Here is a 20,330-nt window from a genome sequence, read left to right as displayed (position 1 = left end):
AATAATTAAAAATCAATCGGAAAAAGTTTGTTCTTCGCCACCTCACGAGTAAAATTGTATCAGGATAATTTTTTTCTGTGACAAAAATCCGAGTGAATAGTTTCTTTATTTAATTTGATCAATCATCTCATTGAGAGCATCATCTCGGTTTTATAGAGGCTACAATATCATTTGGCGTTTTTGGTCTGGCCCACCGGTAAATATCATTTGGCGTTTTTGGCCTTTGATATAACGTGTAGGTTGGTGTTTTTATTTGTTAAATAAGCTTTCGTTCCATTAGGAGACGGAATTATGAAACACCTTTTATAACGTATAGCGGTAACATTAAACATATTTAATAGTTCGTCCGTATATATGGTATTACGTAGTATTATAATGCTTCATGTTGTTCTTAATGTAGTTTAAATGATGAACGTAGAAAGTATTGTATATTTTTTTGTCCAAATCAAATTAATTAATTTGGTGCATTTTGATTTGTTGTTTTAAAAATGCATTCGTCGATGCAGCTTGCTCTTCGACTAAATTCGTAAAGAGGGAGAGAGGTCCCTATGCGATAATGTATGCTCAGGCAGTCCTCACGCGGTTCCTGTGTGAACAGTTTTAATGGAGTGCCCTCCCTCATACTTGAAGTGTTTGTAAAAGGCACCCTCTATTCGGCTCTACTGTGTTGTGCCAGCACACCTTTTAATAGCGTTGTTCTTTTGGGAAGTGTACACTTTGTTGGCAATTTTCTATCTAAAAATGTATTATTAATTACTTACTTTTTCCTTTCCACGTTTGGATCGAAAATTACCTAGGTATACGCTTGTTAAAGCGTTATATTTTATCATAAGTAGGTACTTACTTTTTATTTTAAGATATAATATTATAATGTCATTAATATCGTCCCATTTTAAGGCAGGATAATATGTTAATTTTTACAATTTTATGGGTTAAAGTGGGAACACTGTAAAACTCAGTAATCTCATCGAATCGCTCATCCCGATCGGAAATAATCAAGTTACGAGCCGTGATTCAGGAAATGCGATCTGTCAGATACACCCGACATGGAAGCCGATCCATGGTCATTTATTTCGATTGATTGGGTAAAACTTGAAGGGATAATTTGCTGCTTTGTCAATTTGACTGTACTTCATGAAAATTTTATTGTATTTAGATGGTATCTAACGAAAATTTATAAAAACGTATTCTTTTACGAGGAAGGTACATAAATTTTTATGCCTTTCTGAAATCACATCCAGGAACATCCTATTATAATTTCTGTAACACTCGCATTAAATTCAGTGACGTTATTCGCAAATATACAATAATGTTATCTTTACACAGAAACGTAAAGAGCGTGGGCGAATATCAACAGAGACCATACACACGGTAGAGCAAGCGCAGCTGGGCGAGTTGAGCAAGCAACTGCCGGATGGTGACAACGAGAAGAGTCCGACCTACAGATATCCTTTCCAGGTAACTGATGCATTATACGCAGTATTAGAATTTCTTTACGTAACGCCAAGTTAAAATGATGGTAATTTTGATATGTGGACATGTGGACTTATATAGCCGAATTTAATTCTTAAATTAGGTATATCCAATAGAAATGGGAACAGTAGACCGCCTCTTTCGTACAGTTTTTCCGTACGTTTGTACAGTTACCTAGATCGTTTCTAAACTATCTACGGGCTTGAATATCGGTGGAGACTAAAAATATCCCAATTTCGCAGAGGATTGAAGGAAAACTTTAGTTTTCATTCGCCGACGCAGATGTGAATTGCATCTGTCCAACATAAAGGGCAAAAAATATCAATCATTTTCTGACGTTCAGTTCTAGACGTGTTTAAAAATATAATACATAATTTACTTTAATATAATATGTATTTACTTATTTTATTTAGATTGTATTTGTTTTCTCAAAAGTAGGTCCATTTTGAAAGTAGAAGAGAACTTACCGCAAAGTTCGCTTTATAAATACGAGTCCACGCGGGTCGGAAATGCCGATAATTTTTGTCCGCAAGCTATACATATTAATGTACTCTGAATAGGGTCATGTTTGTATACGATGACATAACATATGGCAGATTGTGCACAGGTGGGCTACACAGAACAGAACACAGACTACACATTGTACCTGGCGGCTCGGGAGCATTCCGAGAGATTGAGTTGGATACACGACATTAGAACTGGTTAGTATTTCATTTATTCCAAATAATTCTCAGATACATGATTTTTTGCCTAAAATTTATACTATTTGTAATAAAAACCCGTATTAAATCTATACTTCACGAGGAATAATAAAAATAGATTATAATGATAGACAGGCGGCGGGCTTTGAAATTGAAATTTGTTGAATTCATCAGGTCTATATCGACATTTTTTTTCTAATTTTATAGCCTTTGTAACTTGTATTGTTTACTCCAACTTAAAATTAACTAGAGTTCTTAGAGTAAACATTTTTTGAAAATAGGCAGTGTACATCTTATTTTACTTAAACATTAGTCTCGGGGTCCAAAACCACAACATGGAATGTTAAACTGTGGTGACTCATAAGCTATTCCTACAGTTGTCGATAAAAAGTCACCTAAAAGAGATAAAAAACGTATCAGGAAATTACAACACAATGACCAAATAAATTTTGCAGTTAAAAAGATAATTATGTTATTAAACATTACATCAAATGAGGGTGTGAAATAACTATAGTTATCAAGAGGAAGACTGATTATTCTTGGAAGTTAGACATTGAAATATGATCATTTTTTTCGTTAATTCAAAGCGTTGAAATATTAATTTAATTTTATAAAGTAGGTTTAGAGTGGTGTTAAAATTGGATCTCGTTGCATATAAAATGTGCCCCTAATGAGCTTCATTAAAACCGTAGTTAGTGAGCTTGAAACGCAATACTGAAAGCAAAGCGAATATAAGTATTAAGTTCATAATTAAACATCTCTTATCTTTCACATAAATTTAGTTGATTTTTATTTGCATTGTTATGTAATTTATTGTGCATGAGACGTGTACTGGTAAAACTGGATTATTAAATTAATTGAGGCTACTTTGAAATTAAATACACCGACAAAATAAAAGGCCGACAAGATTGGCATTTAATTTTCTTTTTCATTTTAATTTAATCGAATTGTTGTTCAAATAACATATGCATCATCATGTCTATATAAATTTTACTAAACATGTACAAAATTAATGAATCATTATAATATTGGAACAAATATTTTAAGAAGTCACCGAGTGAAGATACTGTATAATAATATTTAGTCTGCCAGGACGCATATGAATTTTAATGGGAATAGAACTCTTCACGGATTTTATATCTGAGTGGGATAGAAATGTACTTATTTGCAACAGCATATATAAATTACATATATAGTTATTAGATAGTTTGAAGAATTGTGGCAGCAATATCAAATAATTTGTTTGAAGTTGGATATGACATATAAAGTAATTATATAAAGTAATTAGAATGCAAAAAATAAATTCAAATATACAGATTTCTTACGTGAAGTCATTAGTCGATACTTTTCCATCTTTGTCTTTTTCTACTCATGGATCTCTTGCTTGAACTATGTGTTGTATGGTGTTCCATGAACTCGTATTTTAATATACTTCAGAAAAGGTCGCCTTCATATTACCTTTTCTTCGATGTTTCTTCGTTGACCAATTTGTGAAGACCACCTTGAGACGTTTTTATATGTTACTAGCGGTCCGCCCCGGCTTCGCCCGTGGTACATATGAAAAATAGATGTTGGCCGATTCTCAGACTTACCCGATATGCACAGAAAATTTCATGAGAATCGGTCCACCCGTTTCGGAGGAGTATGCAGACTAACATTGTGACACGAGAATTTTATATATAAGACTAGCGGTCCGCCCCGGCTTCGCCCGTGGTACATATATGAAAAATAGATGTTGGCCGATTCTCAGACTTACCCGATATGCACAGAAAATTTCATGAGAATCGGTCCACCCGTTTCGGAGGAGTATGCAGACTAACATTGTGACACGAGAATTTTATATATAAGATAAGATATGGGGAAGGAACTGATATCTTAAATACACGTTACCTACACGGTGACTTAGCAAAGATGCTAGTCTCGAACCGTTAATGCTATATACCTAATACAGTTACCACCTAAATGTATTTAGCTCTAAGGTTAGGCCAAGTATTTTATTGAATAAACGAATTCGATGTACGTACTGTGCATATCGCATTTGATTGAATGACTACAAAAAATAGGAAAAATTATTCAATAAACTGCAGGCAAAGAAAAGAGCTATCGAATCAAACCACTAATCATTTAATTAAAAAGATCTCATTTTATTTCAATTATTGATTTTTGAAGTGAAAACTTCTTTAGCGGCGTTGAGCACTTTTTCTGTAATGGGTATAAAATCTTAAACTCGCGTCAGGACACGTGACCTGATCGAATAAGCGTAAGACGGATACCATTCCAAAATATCAAACATGCTGAACGTTAATAATCAAGTTTTCACTTCTGCCGGCACTCCCGGAGTGCAATCCGTCTTTTTTTTTATTATTATTTTATTTTACCTCAAGTTAATATAAAAGTTAATTAAGAATTTGAATTGGAATTGTATGTACGTAGTGTGCATATCGAACTCGCGCCGCGCCCGCTACCACCCGGCGGTGTGGTCGGCGCGCCGCTGGGCGTGCTGCGACGCGGAGCGGCGGTCGGCGGCGGGCTGCGCGCTCACGGCCGTGTGGCCGCTGCCCGAGCCGGACCTGCAGCTGATACTGCACGAGCAGAAGCCCAACCTGAGCTTGTGTGAGTATGCTTGTGTTAAGCCTTGTTTCCACTTGAGCATGCTCAGGCGAATGAGCGGCTCATTTGGCCGAGCCGCTCATTCGCCTGAGCATGCTCAAGTGGAAACGGCTTTAGGGACAATATTTATTTATTGAAGTGAAACTTTTTTATCGGGGTTGGAAAAAAATTTAGTGTAACATTTTTCCGTTACGCGCCATCTTTTTCTTATCCCTACCACGCGTGATTCGACGTATTTCTGTAAAGTTGCATATAGTAAATTATTATTTTTTTTAATAAGGTGATCAAGAAGTTTCACTTCTTACGTGTGTACACTACATATTACACGCACACATTTTTTTTATTTATATACTCTTTATTGCACACACAAAGTTTGACAAAATACTGCGGTCTAGCGTTGAGGATGCGGGACGTTATGTTACTATAGAGTATAGACTATTCACTATAGAGCGTTACTGCAAGACGTAAGTTGCAAGGATAAGCAAGGGTTAAAGTCAAGCAAGTAAAGCAAGTCGGTTTCGGAAATGGTATTTTATCTGGATGAACTTTTGCGAATATCATGTTAATTAAATGATAATACAGAAGCACAATATTATGTAGACCGTACATCTAATATCTATACATATAATAAAATCGTAGGAAAGTCAAAACTGTACATTGAATATTTTTTTAAAAGAATACATAATCCATGAATTTTTGTCTGTTTGTCTGTTTGTCTGTTTGTCTGTTTGTCTGTTTGTCTGTTTGTCTGTATGTTTGTCCGAGCTAATCTCGAAAAGTACTGCATAGATTGACTTCAAATTTTGCATGAATATTACTAACAGGTCGTGTGAGGTTTTTTTAAACATATTATCATGCTATCACCTCCGGGGGAGGAGCTGTGAACCTTTACTTTTCTTACGTATTCCGTGAACTACGACAGCGTACAATCTAAAGACTCATGTTTAAATGTTGTTTTTGAGTAAGCCATGCTATTATCTAGCTTTACACTATAAAAACTACGTCATTTACGTAATTTGGGCAGAGAAACTGTTTAATGAATCTTAGTACTATAAAGACAAATTTGATTCAGCGCCATCTATGAGATTTCGTAAAAATCAAATCAATTTACATGTTAACACTACTGAACACAATGTTAAAAATTAATAATTTAAATATAATTATGTTATTTATTTATTTAACTCTTTAACCCATAATAAATCTTCCCTTCCCTATAAGGTGCGCTTATATAATTCGTGTGAATATACTACATTTTTAAAAGTGAGGGTAGATGTATATTATTTTAAGTCAAACTAGACACCATTACAGTTAATCTAATATTGATTGTGTTCATTGGTTACATTTTTAAAAATCTTCGTGTTTTAATAATTCGATCACGAGGCGGGACTCTAATACAAAAAGGTTAGTTCGTTGATAATTATTATTCCTTCATCATTTACATGTTGTTAGTAAAAATATACTTTGACTGTTAATACTTTTGTTCAGTATTTATCTGTATGATTATTGCTTGGTAATTAATATATTTTCATGTCGTATACCTAATTATAAACATAAGTGTGATGTGAAACTAGCTGGATTTATTTTTACACACTCATAGTCTTATATTTTGTGTTAATGTTAAAATAGTATTAATAGTGTAAATCATAATATTTTTTCAAAGTTAAAAATATTTCCTTTTTTCTGATGGTGTTGCCATCGAATTAAACCGCGCTGTCGTTTCGTTCACAAAAAGTCATGTTATTAGGACCGAATATGTAGCCGCCTCAACTTACGGAAACGAGAGTAACCTGCGTTGTCTGTTAGTTATTATATAGTCGAATTTAACGTTACATGGAAATTGGAATCTAAATATATGTATACCTACTTATATTAAATCTGTAGAGGTCAATTCTGCACATGAAATATATTTCCTAAATAACTATCACGAGGTGATTAGAGATCGACATCGACGTCAAAAATGTTTGTCCGTCTGTCTGTCTGTATAACCGTTATAGAAACAAAAACTACTCGACGGATTTAAACGAAACTTGGTACAATTATTTTTCATATTCGTGAGCAGAGCAGCAACTCCATTTTTAAGCTTTCGTCGCGTGTGCGTTCTTAATGCGTGTATCTTAATGGTTAAAGCTACACAGAAATCAAGTATGAAAGAAATGTTCTCCATATTATATAAAAAATATCTCCCGACATCATAAATGTCTATCTTTTATGGTTGAGCTTAGCTTTCTGATTATATTTGTCTACTAGCTGTCCCCGCGACTTCGTTCGCGTGGAATAGTGACTATGGGACCTATGACCATGGGCTCAGGGTGGGGCAACAATAAAAAATCATTTTTATTTTCATGCTCCCACTCCCGCGCCCACTCGCACTCCCACGCCATATGCCACGTTCAGTCCCAATCCCACGCCCACGCCCACTCCCCTTCACAATTAGTACCTACCAGATCAAAGCCAGGGTAAGCGCCCCACCCAGCCCCACCGTGGCTACGCCCATGCTGAATTACTATTTAACATACAATTATTGAGTAAATACGTACAACCATACTGTACTGTTGTACTACCATAAATAATTAAAAGAATTGTTATTAAAATTTCTTACTAAACTGAGCTAAAAAACTTACGTACCAAATTATTAAAGAAAATCAAGAAATGAAATGCCTAACCTATACCAAATAGTTACTACATATTGTAATTAAAAATTATGATTAGTATATAATATCGAAAATCAAAAAAGAAATGCCTAACTAATTCTACGTAAAATTTCTTTTAAATTATGTCATATTATTTTTTAGGAACCAGGGGGGGGGAGAGGAGCAAATTCTATTTCCTTCCTTTCTTAAACGGATGTTTTTAATAATCTATGGTGTAGCCAGTAGCCACTGATCAGCTTAATCGATACTCAGTTTTTATCAAATCCAGAAACAAATCCAAATTAGATCTTTCCTGTCTCACGCACGTAACTAAAGGCTGAAGAGAGAGAGAGCACGTAACTAAACCGTTTAGACGAAGAAAAGTGTATAGAAAAAGGAATAAATAATTTCATAAACTTCCCGACGATCTTTAAAAATAAATTATAACTTTCATTTTTTTCATTCCCACTTTTACCCCTATGTAGGTATAATAAGTGGATGAACCAATTTTGATACACTTTATCTAAGAACCAGCGTCGGAAAATATTCTGCCTAACAAAAAAAACCGCATCTAATTCGGTTTACCTGTTAGCCAGCTACGGTGCCATAGACAGACACACACACACACACAGAAATACATAGCGGTCAAACACATAACACCAGTCTTTTTGCGTCGGGGGTTAAAAATATAATACGACATAATTTAAAGGACATTTTATGTGGAAAATTTACCTATACACTAGGGTAGATAATTTTTGAAACAAAAAAAAATCGCAGTAGGATGAAACCCATTAGAAAAGGATATGATAAAAATGTAAGGAAAAATAAATTACGGTCAATCGGAGTTCGGGAAGTGGGAGGGGGGGAACTTTTAAGAGAAAAAAATGGTTTCTCTCGATTTCTCGATAATAATAACACCTGCTAATTATTTTCTACATATTTTAATTGTACAGACATCACTTTTCCACAATTTTATTATATGTATTGATGATGATGATTGAGATTATAACACTCTTAGTCCGTTTTAATTTTTATTCACCCGCATCAGTGCCACCTAAAAAATCTTTATACATATATCGAAATTCGAGCAAAGTTAAGAAAATGAGAAATAAGAGTTCTCAAGGATCGTTAGAGATAAGAGGCTTACTATTGACCGAAAACAACATGTGTTATGCCGAACCTGAAACCGCTTCACAACGAGAATTGCGGCTCACAGCTGACCGCGAACGGCATGTACTATCCTGTGAGACCGAAACCTTCACTGAGGGTATATATAACGTCTCACAGCTGATCGCAAATGGCATATTGTACTATCCCGTCAGACCGAAACCCTCACTGAGAGGGAATTACGTCTCACAGCTGATCACGATCGTCATATTTTATCTCGAGAATTCTGAAACTTTTACTCAATATGAAGACCGTTTGACAAATAATAGGGTGCACCATAATATTATTCGATCTCTCGAAGATGAACATGAGCATAAGCAATGACTAGAGTAGGGACGCGAATATTACCATTATTTGAGACAAGAACGATTAATAAGTTTGTTTAATGAAAGATTAAGAATTGAAACTATTGGTCTCTTTAACCCATTGACCACCGTAAGCCCCGATCGGGGCGCGACACAATAGATTTTCTATTGTGTCTGTGATTCCGAGGACTGATGGATTAAACGGACGAATAGCGAGAGGCCCGTCTTATTGCAGACAGATTTCGACATAGTCTTAATGACTTAGAGGTAAACATAGAAGATCAATCTACAAATTCGGTGGTGTGGTCCGACAAAATAATATAAAAGTGGGTTTGCTTATAACCTCACAATTGATTACAGATCATCTTCTGTATAGGCGATATTAACGTAGTATGTTCTTTTTGTAATGCTTTAAAGTGGAGTAAGGAGTCGGCTTTCGTTTGAAGATACGCCGGAACCTTTGAAATCACTACTTTTAAGTTTTAGAGGAACATGTGCAATCTAAACAGTTCTTAGACAATATTAGCTCTTATAGTATTGCGTTTTAAATGATCCTTTGGTGCTCAACAATTATTAGATGCTCCTTTCATTCTTACTTTTAAGATACAAGGTCAAGTTTATCATTTGATAGGATCCCTTTTGCCTGAAGGCCAACCTAAGTTTCTTTAAATATATTTTGTATTCGACTACGACGAATAATCGAATACAAGAAATCAATATTTCTCGAATTTAAAACTGAACTCATTTCACAATTTTAGAACATGTTAATTCATCAGGTTAATCCGTATATATGCGTTTTAAATCGACATTAGAAGCTTTTCCTCAAGATGGTGATATTAATATAAAATTGGTATAAATGCCGATAGACGGAAGTCTATCAGCACTCAGGAATTCCCTGAGCGTGTTATAACGCCCAGGCCGCAGTATTACAATTTTTCCTACAGTAGGGCGACGAATGTATTTTCGCATAGCAACGGAGGGGAACTCGTGGGGGGTAAAGTGACGCGGGCCACGTACCACAAACATGTTTAGTTTGTGGTACCGAGCGCGAAAGAAAGTCATCGTGTTTTTAGTAAAGTTACTATGTAAACTAACGTAATTTATTACTTAGGTACATATTCTATAATGGTGCGCTCAAACTGTTAATCTACATTTAATTTAGATTATTATTTTAATTGCTAAGAAATGTAGAATTTAAATCACATTCATTCATGTTTTCCTCAGATATTCGATGTCTATGATTTTCGATGATTTTAAGATTTTCTTATCAGAGAATTCAATTTTAATGTAGTTAAATTTTATAAGAGACAATTAAGAACATTCAAAAATAAAGTGTCACGTATTTTTTTTAAACGACGAATGACGAAAAACGACCGAATCGCGGACGAAGTCGCGGGCAACAGCTAGTATATTATAAAGGCGAAAGTTTGTAAGGATGTATGGTTGTATGGATGTTTGTTACTCTTTCACGTAAAAACTACTGAACCGATTACAATGAAATTTAGCACACATATAGAGGGTAACTTGGATCAACACATAGGATAGTTTTTATCCCGGAAATCCCACGGGAACGGGAACTATGCGGGTTTTCCTTTGCAAACGCGGGTGAAGCCGCGGGCGGAAATCTAGTGCGTAAATAAACTCAAAACTTTAATTGCAATTTTTTTTAAAGATGTTTTTTAATATTATTTGTGTAAAATGTATCAGGATAGTAAATATAAATCGAGAAAATTCATTTAAAAAACGAATATAGTATAGTATATTTCAGTAGCAGCTTTTTCTCGTTGAGCGCTGAAACTTATTACAAATATCTGATGCAATGTCCGGTCTTTTAAAATGAGTTCGCAGTGGAAAACGGGACTTCTTTTTATGTACTTTCACTTGTATATAATGTCTAGCTTTAAATTCGTAGTTACTTAGTTACGTTACTTAGTAACCGGTTCGATATGAACTTAGAAAGCACACGCCCACAGTGAACGCTTAGTGCGTATTCCCATTGTGACTGGCCTTTTTTGTTTATCATTGAAGTGTTTTGCTTTTCCCACCGGGTCATGAGTCGTGATGATGATTTTATTGGTTCAAGGTAAGATTACCGTTAACGATGCCGCTTATTATTATACCTGATAAATTGGTTCGATGGTTGGACGGAATCGTATCTTGCCTTTATTTTGTGGGAATTTATCAGTTCAAACATTTCCGCAGAAAGTTGATCAAAACTCCATATGCCAAGTTTTAATAGGTATATGAGTATAGGAAATTATTATTATGAGATAAAAGACTTATAATATATGTATCTATAACCGTTAAAGACATTCCGGAAAACAACTTTTTGATTCTCAAACCGTGGCTTATATTATTTTGTGCTCTTTGCATAATTTGAATGTTTAAATTCACGGATGAACACACTCTCAATAGAAACAATAATTATTGAAATAAACAATGTTAACGTAGAATTAAATAAAAAGATAACAAACATAATATAGATAAATTTAAAATTATGTAGCTTATAATTTCCAATGACGTATGAATACGTTTTAATTTAAATGTATAGCTTAAGCAAATATCCTTAATATTATTGTTTATCAATTTAAAAGAAAAACTTATAATGTCTAATCCATATTGAGTTTAACTTCGGTAGAAAGGAAAACTACCTACCTACTTTAGTATAATATTATTCTTATCTTTGAATCCCAATTTTTAATCGTGCTGCTGGATATAGTTTCTATGCTTTTCTGTTCCCCGACTTCATAACCTAAATGACCTAATGTGTGCCAAAATCAAAATCTGACCCTATACATATGTCAGTCATTTAAAGTGTTTTGAATGACACGTGTCCTCATTTTTTATATTGTTCACTTTCTGAAAATGCACTTGATGTAGGTACAGTTACTTTGAGTCACATCTTAGTAATCTTATCTTTTAACGAAAACATATTTAAAAGCGAAATTAGTAAGCATATGTTACCTACCGTAATTTATTCACATAGTACATTATTAATAGCAATAACAAAATTCAAATGAGCTCTTGTGGAAGGCTGGCGTAATTTGTATAATCAAGATTTTCGTCGACGTAGGATGTTACGTCACTTTTCATCATATAGGGTTTAGAGCATGCATGAAAGGGACGAATTGTCGCATGTGCCTGTGCATCGAATAGTGAATGTAGGCCGTATGCGACCACACTCGATGCCTTCTGTTGCTCCGGTGATAAAATATTCACTATAAATAACTTGCTCCAATGATTTTGAAAATACGGAATATTGAACAGATTTATGGTTAAATATTAACTATTGCATAAACATCCTATCAGATACTATTACAAATTTTATCTGGTATGGGATTTATGTCAAGCAGACATTTCTTGAAAATGGTCTCTTAGATGCTTGTGATCAGGATTTTTGTTGAGTATTTAAAAAGTATCTCTTATAAAAACATGCGTTATTCAAAACATCAAGGTTATTTGAGACTAGATTTATAAATATGGTCAAATAAGAGTAAATAACATAGCATTTAAAAATATGAAAAAGGTCACAGTTCAAAAATATATGCCACAAGAATAGTATCCAAATAAAAAGTAAATATTAAAGTAATTGCCTTCACGTTTCGGCGGGCAAGGCTTTATTGTGTATCTCGCTTTAGCTTCGATACGGTACATTGACACGTTACGTTAAACGTCAGTCGTGAATGTCGCGCGCGGACGTCCGGTCGTCTCGCTGCTCCCATGTTACAAATTAAATCCGAAAACGAACCAATGGTTACCAAGAAAAAGTCTAAGATACCATGTCTATCGTTGTCTTCGTTCCTCCCGGCGTTAGAGGGTACGGTATATTCGGATGACCTTTTTTTTACGGCCTCCAGCCACCGGTTGCGTTTGCGTTCACTCGTTTCGCTGCACTCACTTTCTTGTCTTGGTCAGGTGTACTGTAATGAGTTTTTATAATGCCAACTACAATTTGGATATTCCAGTGCTTGTGCTAAAAATGTCATGCTATTTTATGTGCTTTATATTTGATACATAGTGTGAAATCAACTTTATGTTGTCGTGATCGTTCTAGTGGGTGTTTAATTATTTAATTGTAAAATATTTTTGTGTTGTCTTTAAAAACCTGTTATGAGTGTCGGTAAATTTGTTAATTAAGGTTTTTATGATATTAGTTATTACGAAAAACCATAACAGGTCTTAATATTTAATGACCAAAAATTATTACAAGAATTTAATAGTTCTTAAATATCATGCTTTAATAATTATGATGTTGTTATGGCAATAATAATAAAATACATTATGAACGGTGTCAACATCAATATAAAGTAGTTAGCTTAGTACTTTATAAATATAAATATTAGTAACACAACCCTGGTACTAGAAATTATTAGAGCAAGCTATGTATATGCAAGAAATGTCACCATGGTTTTATTATAATTAATTAATATACACCCACGCACGGTAAAAGTTATCGGTAATCGTTCGTTACCTAGTACTTTCTCTGTTGCTTCGATGATTCATGCATCTTACTGGGTCATATTATACGCAACGATAAATCTGTGCTTACAAAACATACTGATTAATATTTCACTTTTTAACGAGTGTATTGCGTAAATTATAACTGTAGTTCTTTGAAACCGAAAGTTCAGCATAAAATAAATACTAAAGATCGAGAGGTTTTAAGGAAAATTATGCGTTTATTTTTCTGTGAGAAAAGATTTATTAACAATTTGACATTGTATAAACTTGCAAATAAATATGATAATAAGTTTTTTATGCTATTTAGTCGTTTGAAATCAAGTAACAACTAGATAAAATAATTCATTTAAACGTTGAGTAACTAAAGAATGGTAATATTGAAATTTTCTTTCATTAGCGGTCACGGCGGCTGTCACAATGCCCGGGGGAGGAAGTGGTCCTCCCGGGACGCCCTCGGCTAAACCCAAAGTAAGTTTCCATTCGAGCCATATAAAAGAAAATTATTATACCGTTATAAACGCATGACTTTGACTTTATTAATATCCTATGGTTTTGTGAACACTCTGTATTTCATTCTGTAGAGTTAATATTGTAATGATTTTCAAATTTGTCCTGAGTTTTAGATCTTGTTTTCTCGAGATGTAAACTATTTATCTTACCTCTCTAGTAAACTTATTAAGTATAGTATATAAATGATATATTATGTGCATTTATTTTTTCAGGAGAAGAGAACAAAAGTAGTTGTAGCACTATATCCCTTCAAAGCAATAGAAAGTGGCGATCTCTCCCTAGAAAAGGTACCATATATTAAAATTTACTTAATTTACAGTTTTTCATTATTAAAATATTCATAAAATTCATCAACGAAACAAAAATATCGAAACGCTATCGTAAAAGTCATTCGTTTTCGTGTTAATAACGAACACGTAATATAAATGTGTTAATAATTATAATTTTTTTAACGCAATTTATTATAAATTATTACAATAGAGATGTGTCCAACGTGTATATTTTATTAAAATTCTAATAAACGACATTATAGGATTATAAAAAGAGACACAAGATGTCTATTAATATTATTAATTCCCTTAATTATTTGACAGGGTGCAGAATACGAAGTTATTGATGACTCACAAGAACATTGGTGGAAAGTAAAAGATGAGAATGGGTATGTTTTATATTTAATCACTTTATTTTTTAATCTTTGACATTAATAATTTAATGTTTATACAGGGTGTCCCAAAAAGTAGTGATGAACGGAAGCTGGGAGGTAGAGGACCTAAAGGGCTATCCGAATCACCCCCATGTATGTTATGCGATTTTTCGTATTTTCGGAGTTATGACGTTTTTTTTCAATTTTTCACCTATCGCCGAGTACGGTGATATTTTCACTCATGGTGACGTCAATTATTGCGGAAGGTGCTTGATTTTTTTTGTGTGCTAAGCTGAAAGATAGGCCAATTCAGTATGGTAACATTTACTATCGTTAGATCTTTGAATGGAATAAAAAAAAGAATTAAAATGCCAAGAAAGATAAAATTACCCAGTATGTTCTCCACTTCAAGGGCCCGTAAAAAAATAAAATCACATAAAAAAAGTTTTCCATTTGGCTTTTAAAAACTTGCTCTATCTATCAGGTAGCTACCCTGAAAATTTCATTTTATTATTCAGAAGGCTTCAATCGAAAAATTGAAATCTAAATGAGGTAAGTGCAAAAATTGAATTAACATGATGATTAATAAAAACAAATTAAAACCAATAACAAGGTGTTTAATTACCAGAAATTTTTAAAATGACCCCGCTATTGCTCAGTGCAAGTGCGACATCACCGTAAAAAGTTGTCTTTTAAATGTCTGAATGCCCTTTTATCATTTTTAATGGTTTCTTCTGCTACTATGAATTTCCAGGTTATTTCGTTCAAATTGTGGCAGTCTCTCGTCTTTGTAGTATCCCCACGGAAAAAAATCAATAGGGTTTATGTCCGGGGACCGTCGAGGCCAGGCTAAAGGGCAAAGATACCCTGAAAGATGGATTGGTCGTTGCAGCCTGCGCATGCGCTGGTGACGCCTGCCTTAAAGCCTGGCCTGCACGGTCCCTCGACCTAAACCCCATTGATTTGTTTCAATGGGGATACTAAAAAGACCTCGGCTACTTGAGAGAATGCTACAATTTGGACGAAATAACCCGGAAATTCATAGTAGCAGAAGAAACCATTAAAAATGATAAAAGGGCATTCAGACATTTAAAAGACAACTTTTTACGGTGATGTCGCACTTGCATTGAGCAACAGCGGGGTTATTTTAAAAATTTCTGGTAATTAAACACCTATTTATGGGTTTTAATTTGGTTTTAATGATCATCATGTTAATAAAATTTTTGCACTTACCACATTTAGATTTCAATTTTTCGATTGAAGCCTTCTGAATAATAAAATGAAATTTTTAGGGTAGCTACCTGATAGATAGAGCGAGTTTTTAAAAGCCAAATGGAAAACTTTTTTTATGTGATTTTATTTTTTTATGGGCCCTTGAAGTTGTGAACATACTGGGTAATTTTATCTTTCTTGGCATTTAATTCTTTTTTTATTCCATTCGAAGATCTAACGATAGTAAATGTTACCATACTGAATTGGCCTATCTTTCAGCTTACCACACAAAAAAAAATCAAGCATCTAGCGCAATAAGTCACGTCACCATAAATAAAAATCTCATCGTACTCAGCGATAGATGAAAAATTGAAAAAAATGTCATAACTCCGAAAATACGAAAAATCGCATAACATACATGGGGGTGATTCGGATAGCTCTCTAGGTCCTCTACCTCCCAGCTTCCGTTCATCACTACTTTTTGGGACACCCTGTATAATTTATTTTTAATTACAGATTAGTAGGATACATACCAAGTAATTATGTAAAAGAAAAAGAAACCATAGGATTACAAAAATACGAGTAAGTACAATACTCTTTAACTTTAGAAATATTATTTCTTATGAGATATATGTATATCTATAACAATATCAATACCATAACACTGAAAATAAGTAGGTAATATAATTTATGTCTTAATTTGCTTGTAACAGTCCATTATTGAAAATAAATCATGGTAATATTTATTAGCTACAGAATAATTTATATGTCATTTTCTGTTTTCCTTTAATAATTCATACTCATTACTTACGCATTGCAGATGGTATGTAGGTGAAATGTCTCGACAGCGAGCGGAGTCAGTTCTTAAACAAGAGGACAAAGAAGGGTGTTTCGTTGTTCGAAACTCTTCAACCAAGGGCATGTACACGCTCTCATTATATACCAAAGTGTAAGTAATTAGTATAGGTTAAAAATAAAAAAATTGGTTGTTTGTAAAGTAGGTTTACGATCGAGATGTTTACGTGATAACGTCTTATTGGTGGCAGCGCTCGAGATGAGACGGGAGATCGGTCGGTCTCTTTCTCGTTATACCTGCGATCGCGCTCGTGAGGTTTTGGTGTGACACAAGTTTAACCGACTAGAACGATTTTAAAAACGTTATCACGTTAAAAATGTATTGCAAATGCCAAGTTTGTGATTTAAAGAAAAGTTTAGACATTTTTATTGAATTACAAGCTGGAATTTTGCATTTGAATAACGATTCGTCGTTAATAACAACCAATAACAAATTACTAATTAGTTTTCTTGAAATGAAATCATAACAAATGAGTTCTCATCAAGTAATAATGTTTTCCAGAAACCACTCTCAAACAAAACATTACCACATAAAGCAGAACGCGCGGGGTGAATTCTACCTATCGGATAAGCATTGCTGTGCTAGTATCCCGGAACTGATAAACTACCATAAGCATAATAGTGGAGGATTGTGTTCGCGGTTGAAAGCTACGCCTTGTGACCGACCTGCACCGCCTACTGCTGGGCTTTCACATGGTGAGTACTATACTTTATAGGACACACTATCTACGTTAGGTGTATGATAGTTATAGCACAAGGAGGAGGAGGTATAGGAGTACGCGTCCTGAGAAAACAATGTACTATAAAGATGCTGGTGCCGTAGTGTAATGTTGCTTCATATAAGAACATTCAACAGTTAGAATGCGTGCGATATGTGTCCCACCTTAAGACTCACATAAGTGCATCTGTGACCCAGCCCAAAAAAAAACGCTAACTTACACTCCGATATAAATTATGAATAATTGTAAGTGTCGATAAAATGTGTCCAACATCAGAATAAGCTACAAACTATACTGAGAATTTTACCAAATTAATTACAGTAAAATATACATAGCAATGTACCATTGCTACAGTGCATGGTGAGTGCCTACTGTTAAGTGTCTGTATTAACTGGACTAAAAAATGTTTATTCCAAATTATACAACCTTCTATAAATATAACTTTAAAATGAAAGGCCGGCAAAGCACCTATAACACTTCTAATGTTACAAGTGTTTATGGGTGGTGGTGACCACTTAACATAAGGTGGCCCACCTGCCCCTTTGCTTGCTCTGACATTAAAAAAAAATTATATACCAATTTTCTCCAACCTATAAGAAAACGCTTCACATTCCAGACAAATGGGAGATCGATCCATCCGAGCTGGTGTTACTAGAGGAGTTAGGCGCGGGGCAGTTCGGCGTGGTGCGGCGCGGCAAGTGGCGCGGCCGCATCGACACCGCCGTCAAGATGATGAAGGAGGGCACCATGTCGGAGGACGACTTCATCGACGAGGCGAAGGTTATGACGTGAGTGTTGTTTTAATACGCAAATTACGTGATCAGTGGCAGGAATTTTTTCCCCAGGACAGTTCATTAGCATATTTTGTAAAATTAAATTGTAATACATACTAAGATGATTTAAAAGGGCAACTATGGAGTTTCTTGCCGGTTATTCTCCATGGATACTGCTTTCCGAATCGGTGATAAATGTTAAAAATATGTAATTACGATTCAAAAGTGCTTCTAGAAAAGTCTAATTGAATAAATAACTGTTTCGAGTTGGTGTCGAGATTTTATTTTATGTGGAAATTCGAATTTTAATTTATTTTATTTATTTTACACTTTTATTACTTAAATATATTTTCATTAAAAGGAAAAGAAAATAATAATACTCATACAGCTTCATTTTAGATTGATCTATACTAGGCGTCACCTTATGGCCTTAATACATCATTACAATGGCAATCGAGTGCCAAATAATTCCTATCAGTTAAAATAATATTTCACAAGTTACCCTATATTACAGAGAAAAAAAAATCCATTGCTTACTACGTATTCTCGCTATTGCAGCAAACTGCAGCACCAAAACCTGGTGCAGCTGTACGGCGTGTGCTCCAAGCACCGGCCGATCTACATAGTGACGGAGTACATGCGGCACGGCTCGCTGTTCAACTACCTGCGCCGCACCGCGCCCGACCAGCTCGGGCCCGCCGTGCTGCTCGACATGTGCATACAGGTGTATATCATTATTTGAAAGAAAGAAAAGTTTATTTAACACCACACACATAACGTATCTATATGAAAAAAAAACATGTGTAATAGTTGACCTGACGGACGGCCGCATAACTACAATTAATCGCGACGCTCCTCACTTGTCATTTGCCTTGGTGAGACAATGGACGTTGAAGCGTTGGCAGCGTGCGCGCTATACTTTTTTAATATAGCTAATTATATTAATGTAGGTAGTAAAAAGAAATAAACATCGTCGTCGTCGTCCTCAAACATAAAAAAAAACATTAACACTTTTTCATTTGACCATATTTCCATGCTTGGTGACGACATAATTTCCAATTTTGCATACGTGTGCGTCTTGCGCGAGCGCTCGATGCGGACTGCGATCGCGCGAGTATGTGGCCAGGCATTCGCACTCGTATTGCCGGTCCTTTGACTCGCGCGCAAAAACCGACAAAATAGGGAGCAGTGAGCAGGACGATGAGCACGACGAGTGGCATGACGAGTAATGTTGCCACACTATGTCTCTGCCTACTTTCCTCGTTACTTCCCATACCACTCGTCGAGTGGCAGGCGTATTAAACGCGCAGGCGTATTTACGCTTATCTCTAGATGATTAGGAAAATTGATAATTTTAAAATTATTTCATTGTAATTTTCTAGAGCCTATATCAATTATTTGTTATAGGTGTGCAAAGGCATGTCATACTTAGAACGACATAACTACATTCATCGGGATTTAGCCGCTAGAAATTGTTTGGTAGGAGACGAAAATGTTGTTAAAGTGAGTATCACCATCATTTAAGCACGTCATTTAGTAATAATAAAATATATTTTTAGTCAAATTGTAATATTAGAGAAAGTAATTAAATTGAACATGTAATCAATGAAGGTTTATTTAGAAAAATGATTGCCTTATTTCAATTTTACTATCTATATTTTAAACAATTTTAATTTTTGTACATTCATTACATTAAAATCTACAATTTCCAGGTAGCAGATTTCGGTCTAGCACGATATGTCCTCGATGACCAATACACGAGTTCGGGAGGTACTAAATTTCCTATAAAGTGGGCACCTCCAGAAGTTCTTAATTATACGCGATTTTCCTCTAAATCCGATGTTTGGGCTTTTGGTAAGTAAATATAACACAAAATATTATATGTAAATAAACACATAGATTAAAGTTTAGAATAAATATTAGGCGCCTCGAAAATCTTGAATCACCAAAGTGCAATCTTTTATGCCAATAAATAATAACACTATACATTTTACAGGTGTCCTAATGTGGGAGGTATTTACATGTGGCAAAGTGCCATATGGAAGGATGAAGAATTCTGAAGTTGTCGAAATGGTACAGAGAGGCCAGGTGCTGGAAAAACCCAAAGGATGTTTGAATGAAATATATAATGTGAGTTATGAAGCTTAATATTTTAACATTTTTAAATAACTTTCCGTAATCTACACTATTATAAAGAGGAAAACTTTGTTTGTTTGTTTGATTGTAATGAATAGGCTCATAAACTACTGGACCGATTTTAAAAATTCTTTC

General features: G+C 34.6%; 1 protein-coding gene across 10 annotated transcripts in view; it reads left to right on the top strand.

Moving 5' to 3' along the window:
• The window catches only part of Btk (tyrosine-protein kinase Btk29A), a 39,905-nt gene that overhangs the window by 10,601 nt on the left and 8,974 nt on the right, over positions 1-20,330 (top strand). For 7 of the 10 annotated variants that reach the window (XR_016316659.1, XR_016316664.1, XR_016316662.1 and 4 more), the window contains exons 3-16: positions 1,327-1,458; positions 2,081-2,174; positions 4,608-4,787; positions 13,745-13,815; positions 14,070-14,144; positions 14,451-14,515; positions 16,229-16,294; positions 16,533-16,661; positions 17,070-17,263; positions 17,903-18,074; positions 18,618-18,783; positions 19,467-19,562; positions 19,772-19,913; positions 20,056-20,189. Coding sequence is in view for 4 of the 10 variants with exons in the window: in XM_089703791.1 (XP_089559917.1) it covers positions 1,327-1,458; positions 2,081-2,174; positions 4,608-4,787; positions 13,745-13,815; positions 14,070-14,144; positions 14,451-14,515; positions 16,229-16,294; positions 16,533-16,661; positions 17,070-17,263; positions 17,903-18,074; positions 18,618-18,783; positions 19,467-19,562; positions 19,772-19,913; positions 20,056-20,189 (1,716 nt within the window). In the remaining 6 variants the exon portion in view is untranslated. Of the gene's footprint in view, positions 1-1,326; positions 1,459-2,080; positions 2,175-4,607; positions 4,788-10,916; positions 10,970-12,545; positions 12,704-12,787; positions 12,940-13,744; positions 13,816-14,069; positions 14,145-14,450; positions 14,516-16,228; positions 16,295-16,532; positions 16,662-17,069; positions 17,264-17,902; positions 18,075-18,617; positions 18,784-19,466; positions 19,563-19,771; positions 19,914-20,055; positions 20,190-20,330 lie in introns of those variants that run through there. The other 3 variants (XM_089703795.1, XM_089703792.1, XM_089703796.1) reach the window with 3 other exon arrangements.

This window comes from Colias philodice, chromosome 15 (assembly GCF_061535455.1).
Source record: "Colias philodice isolate Cphi_HAF_F1 chromosome 15, ilColPhil1 Martin Lab GWU primary, whole genome shotgun sequence".
NCBI classification, from domain to species: Eukaryota; Metazoa; Arthropoda; class Insecta; order Lepidoptera; family Pieridae; genus Colias; species Colias philodice.
Note: the sequence above shows the minus strand (reverse complement) of the source record. Positions and strands in the feature narration are given on the sequence as shown.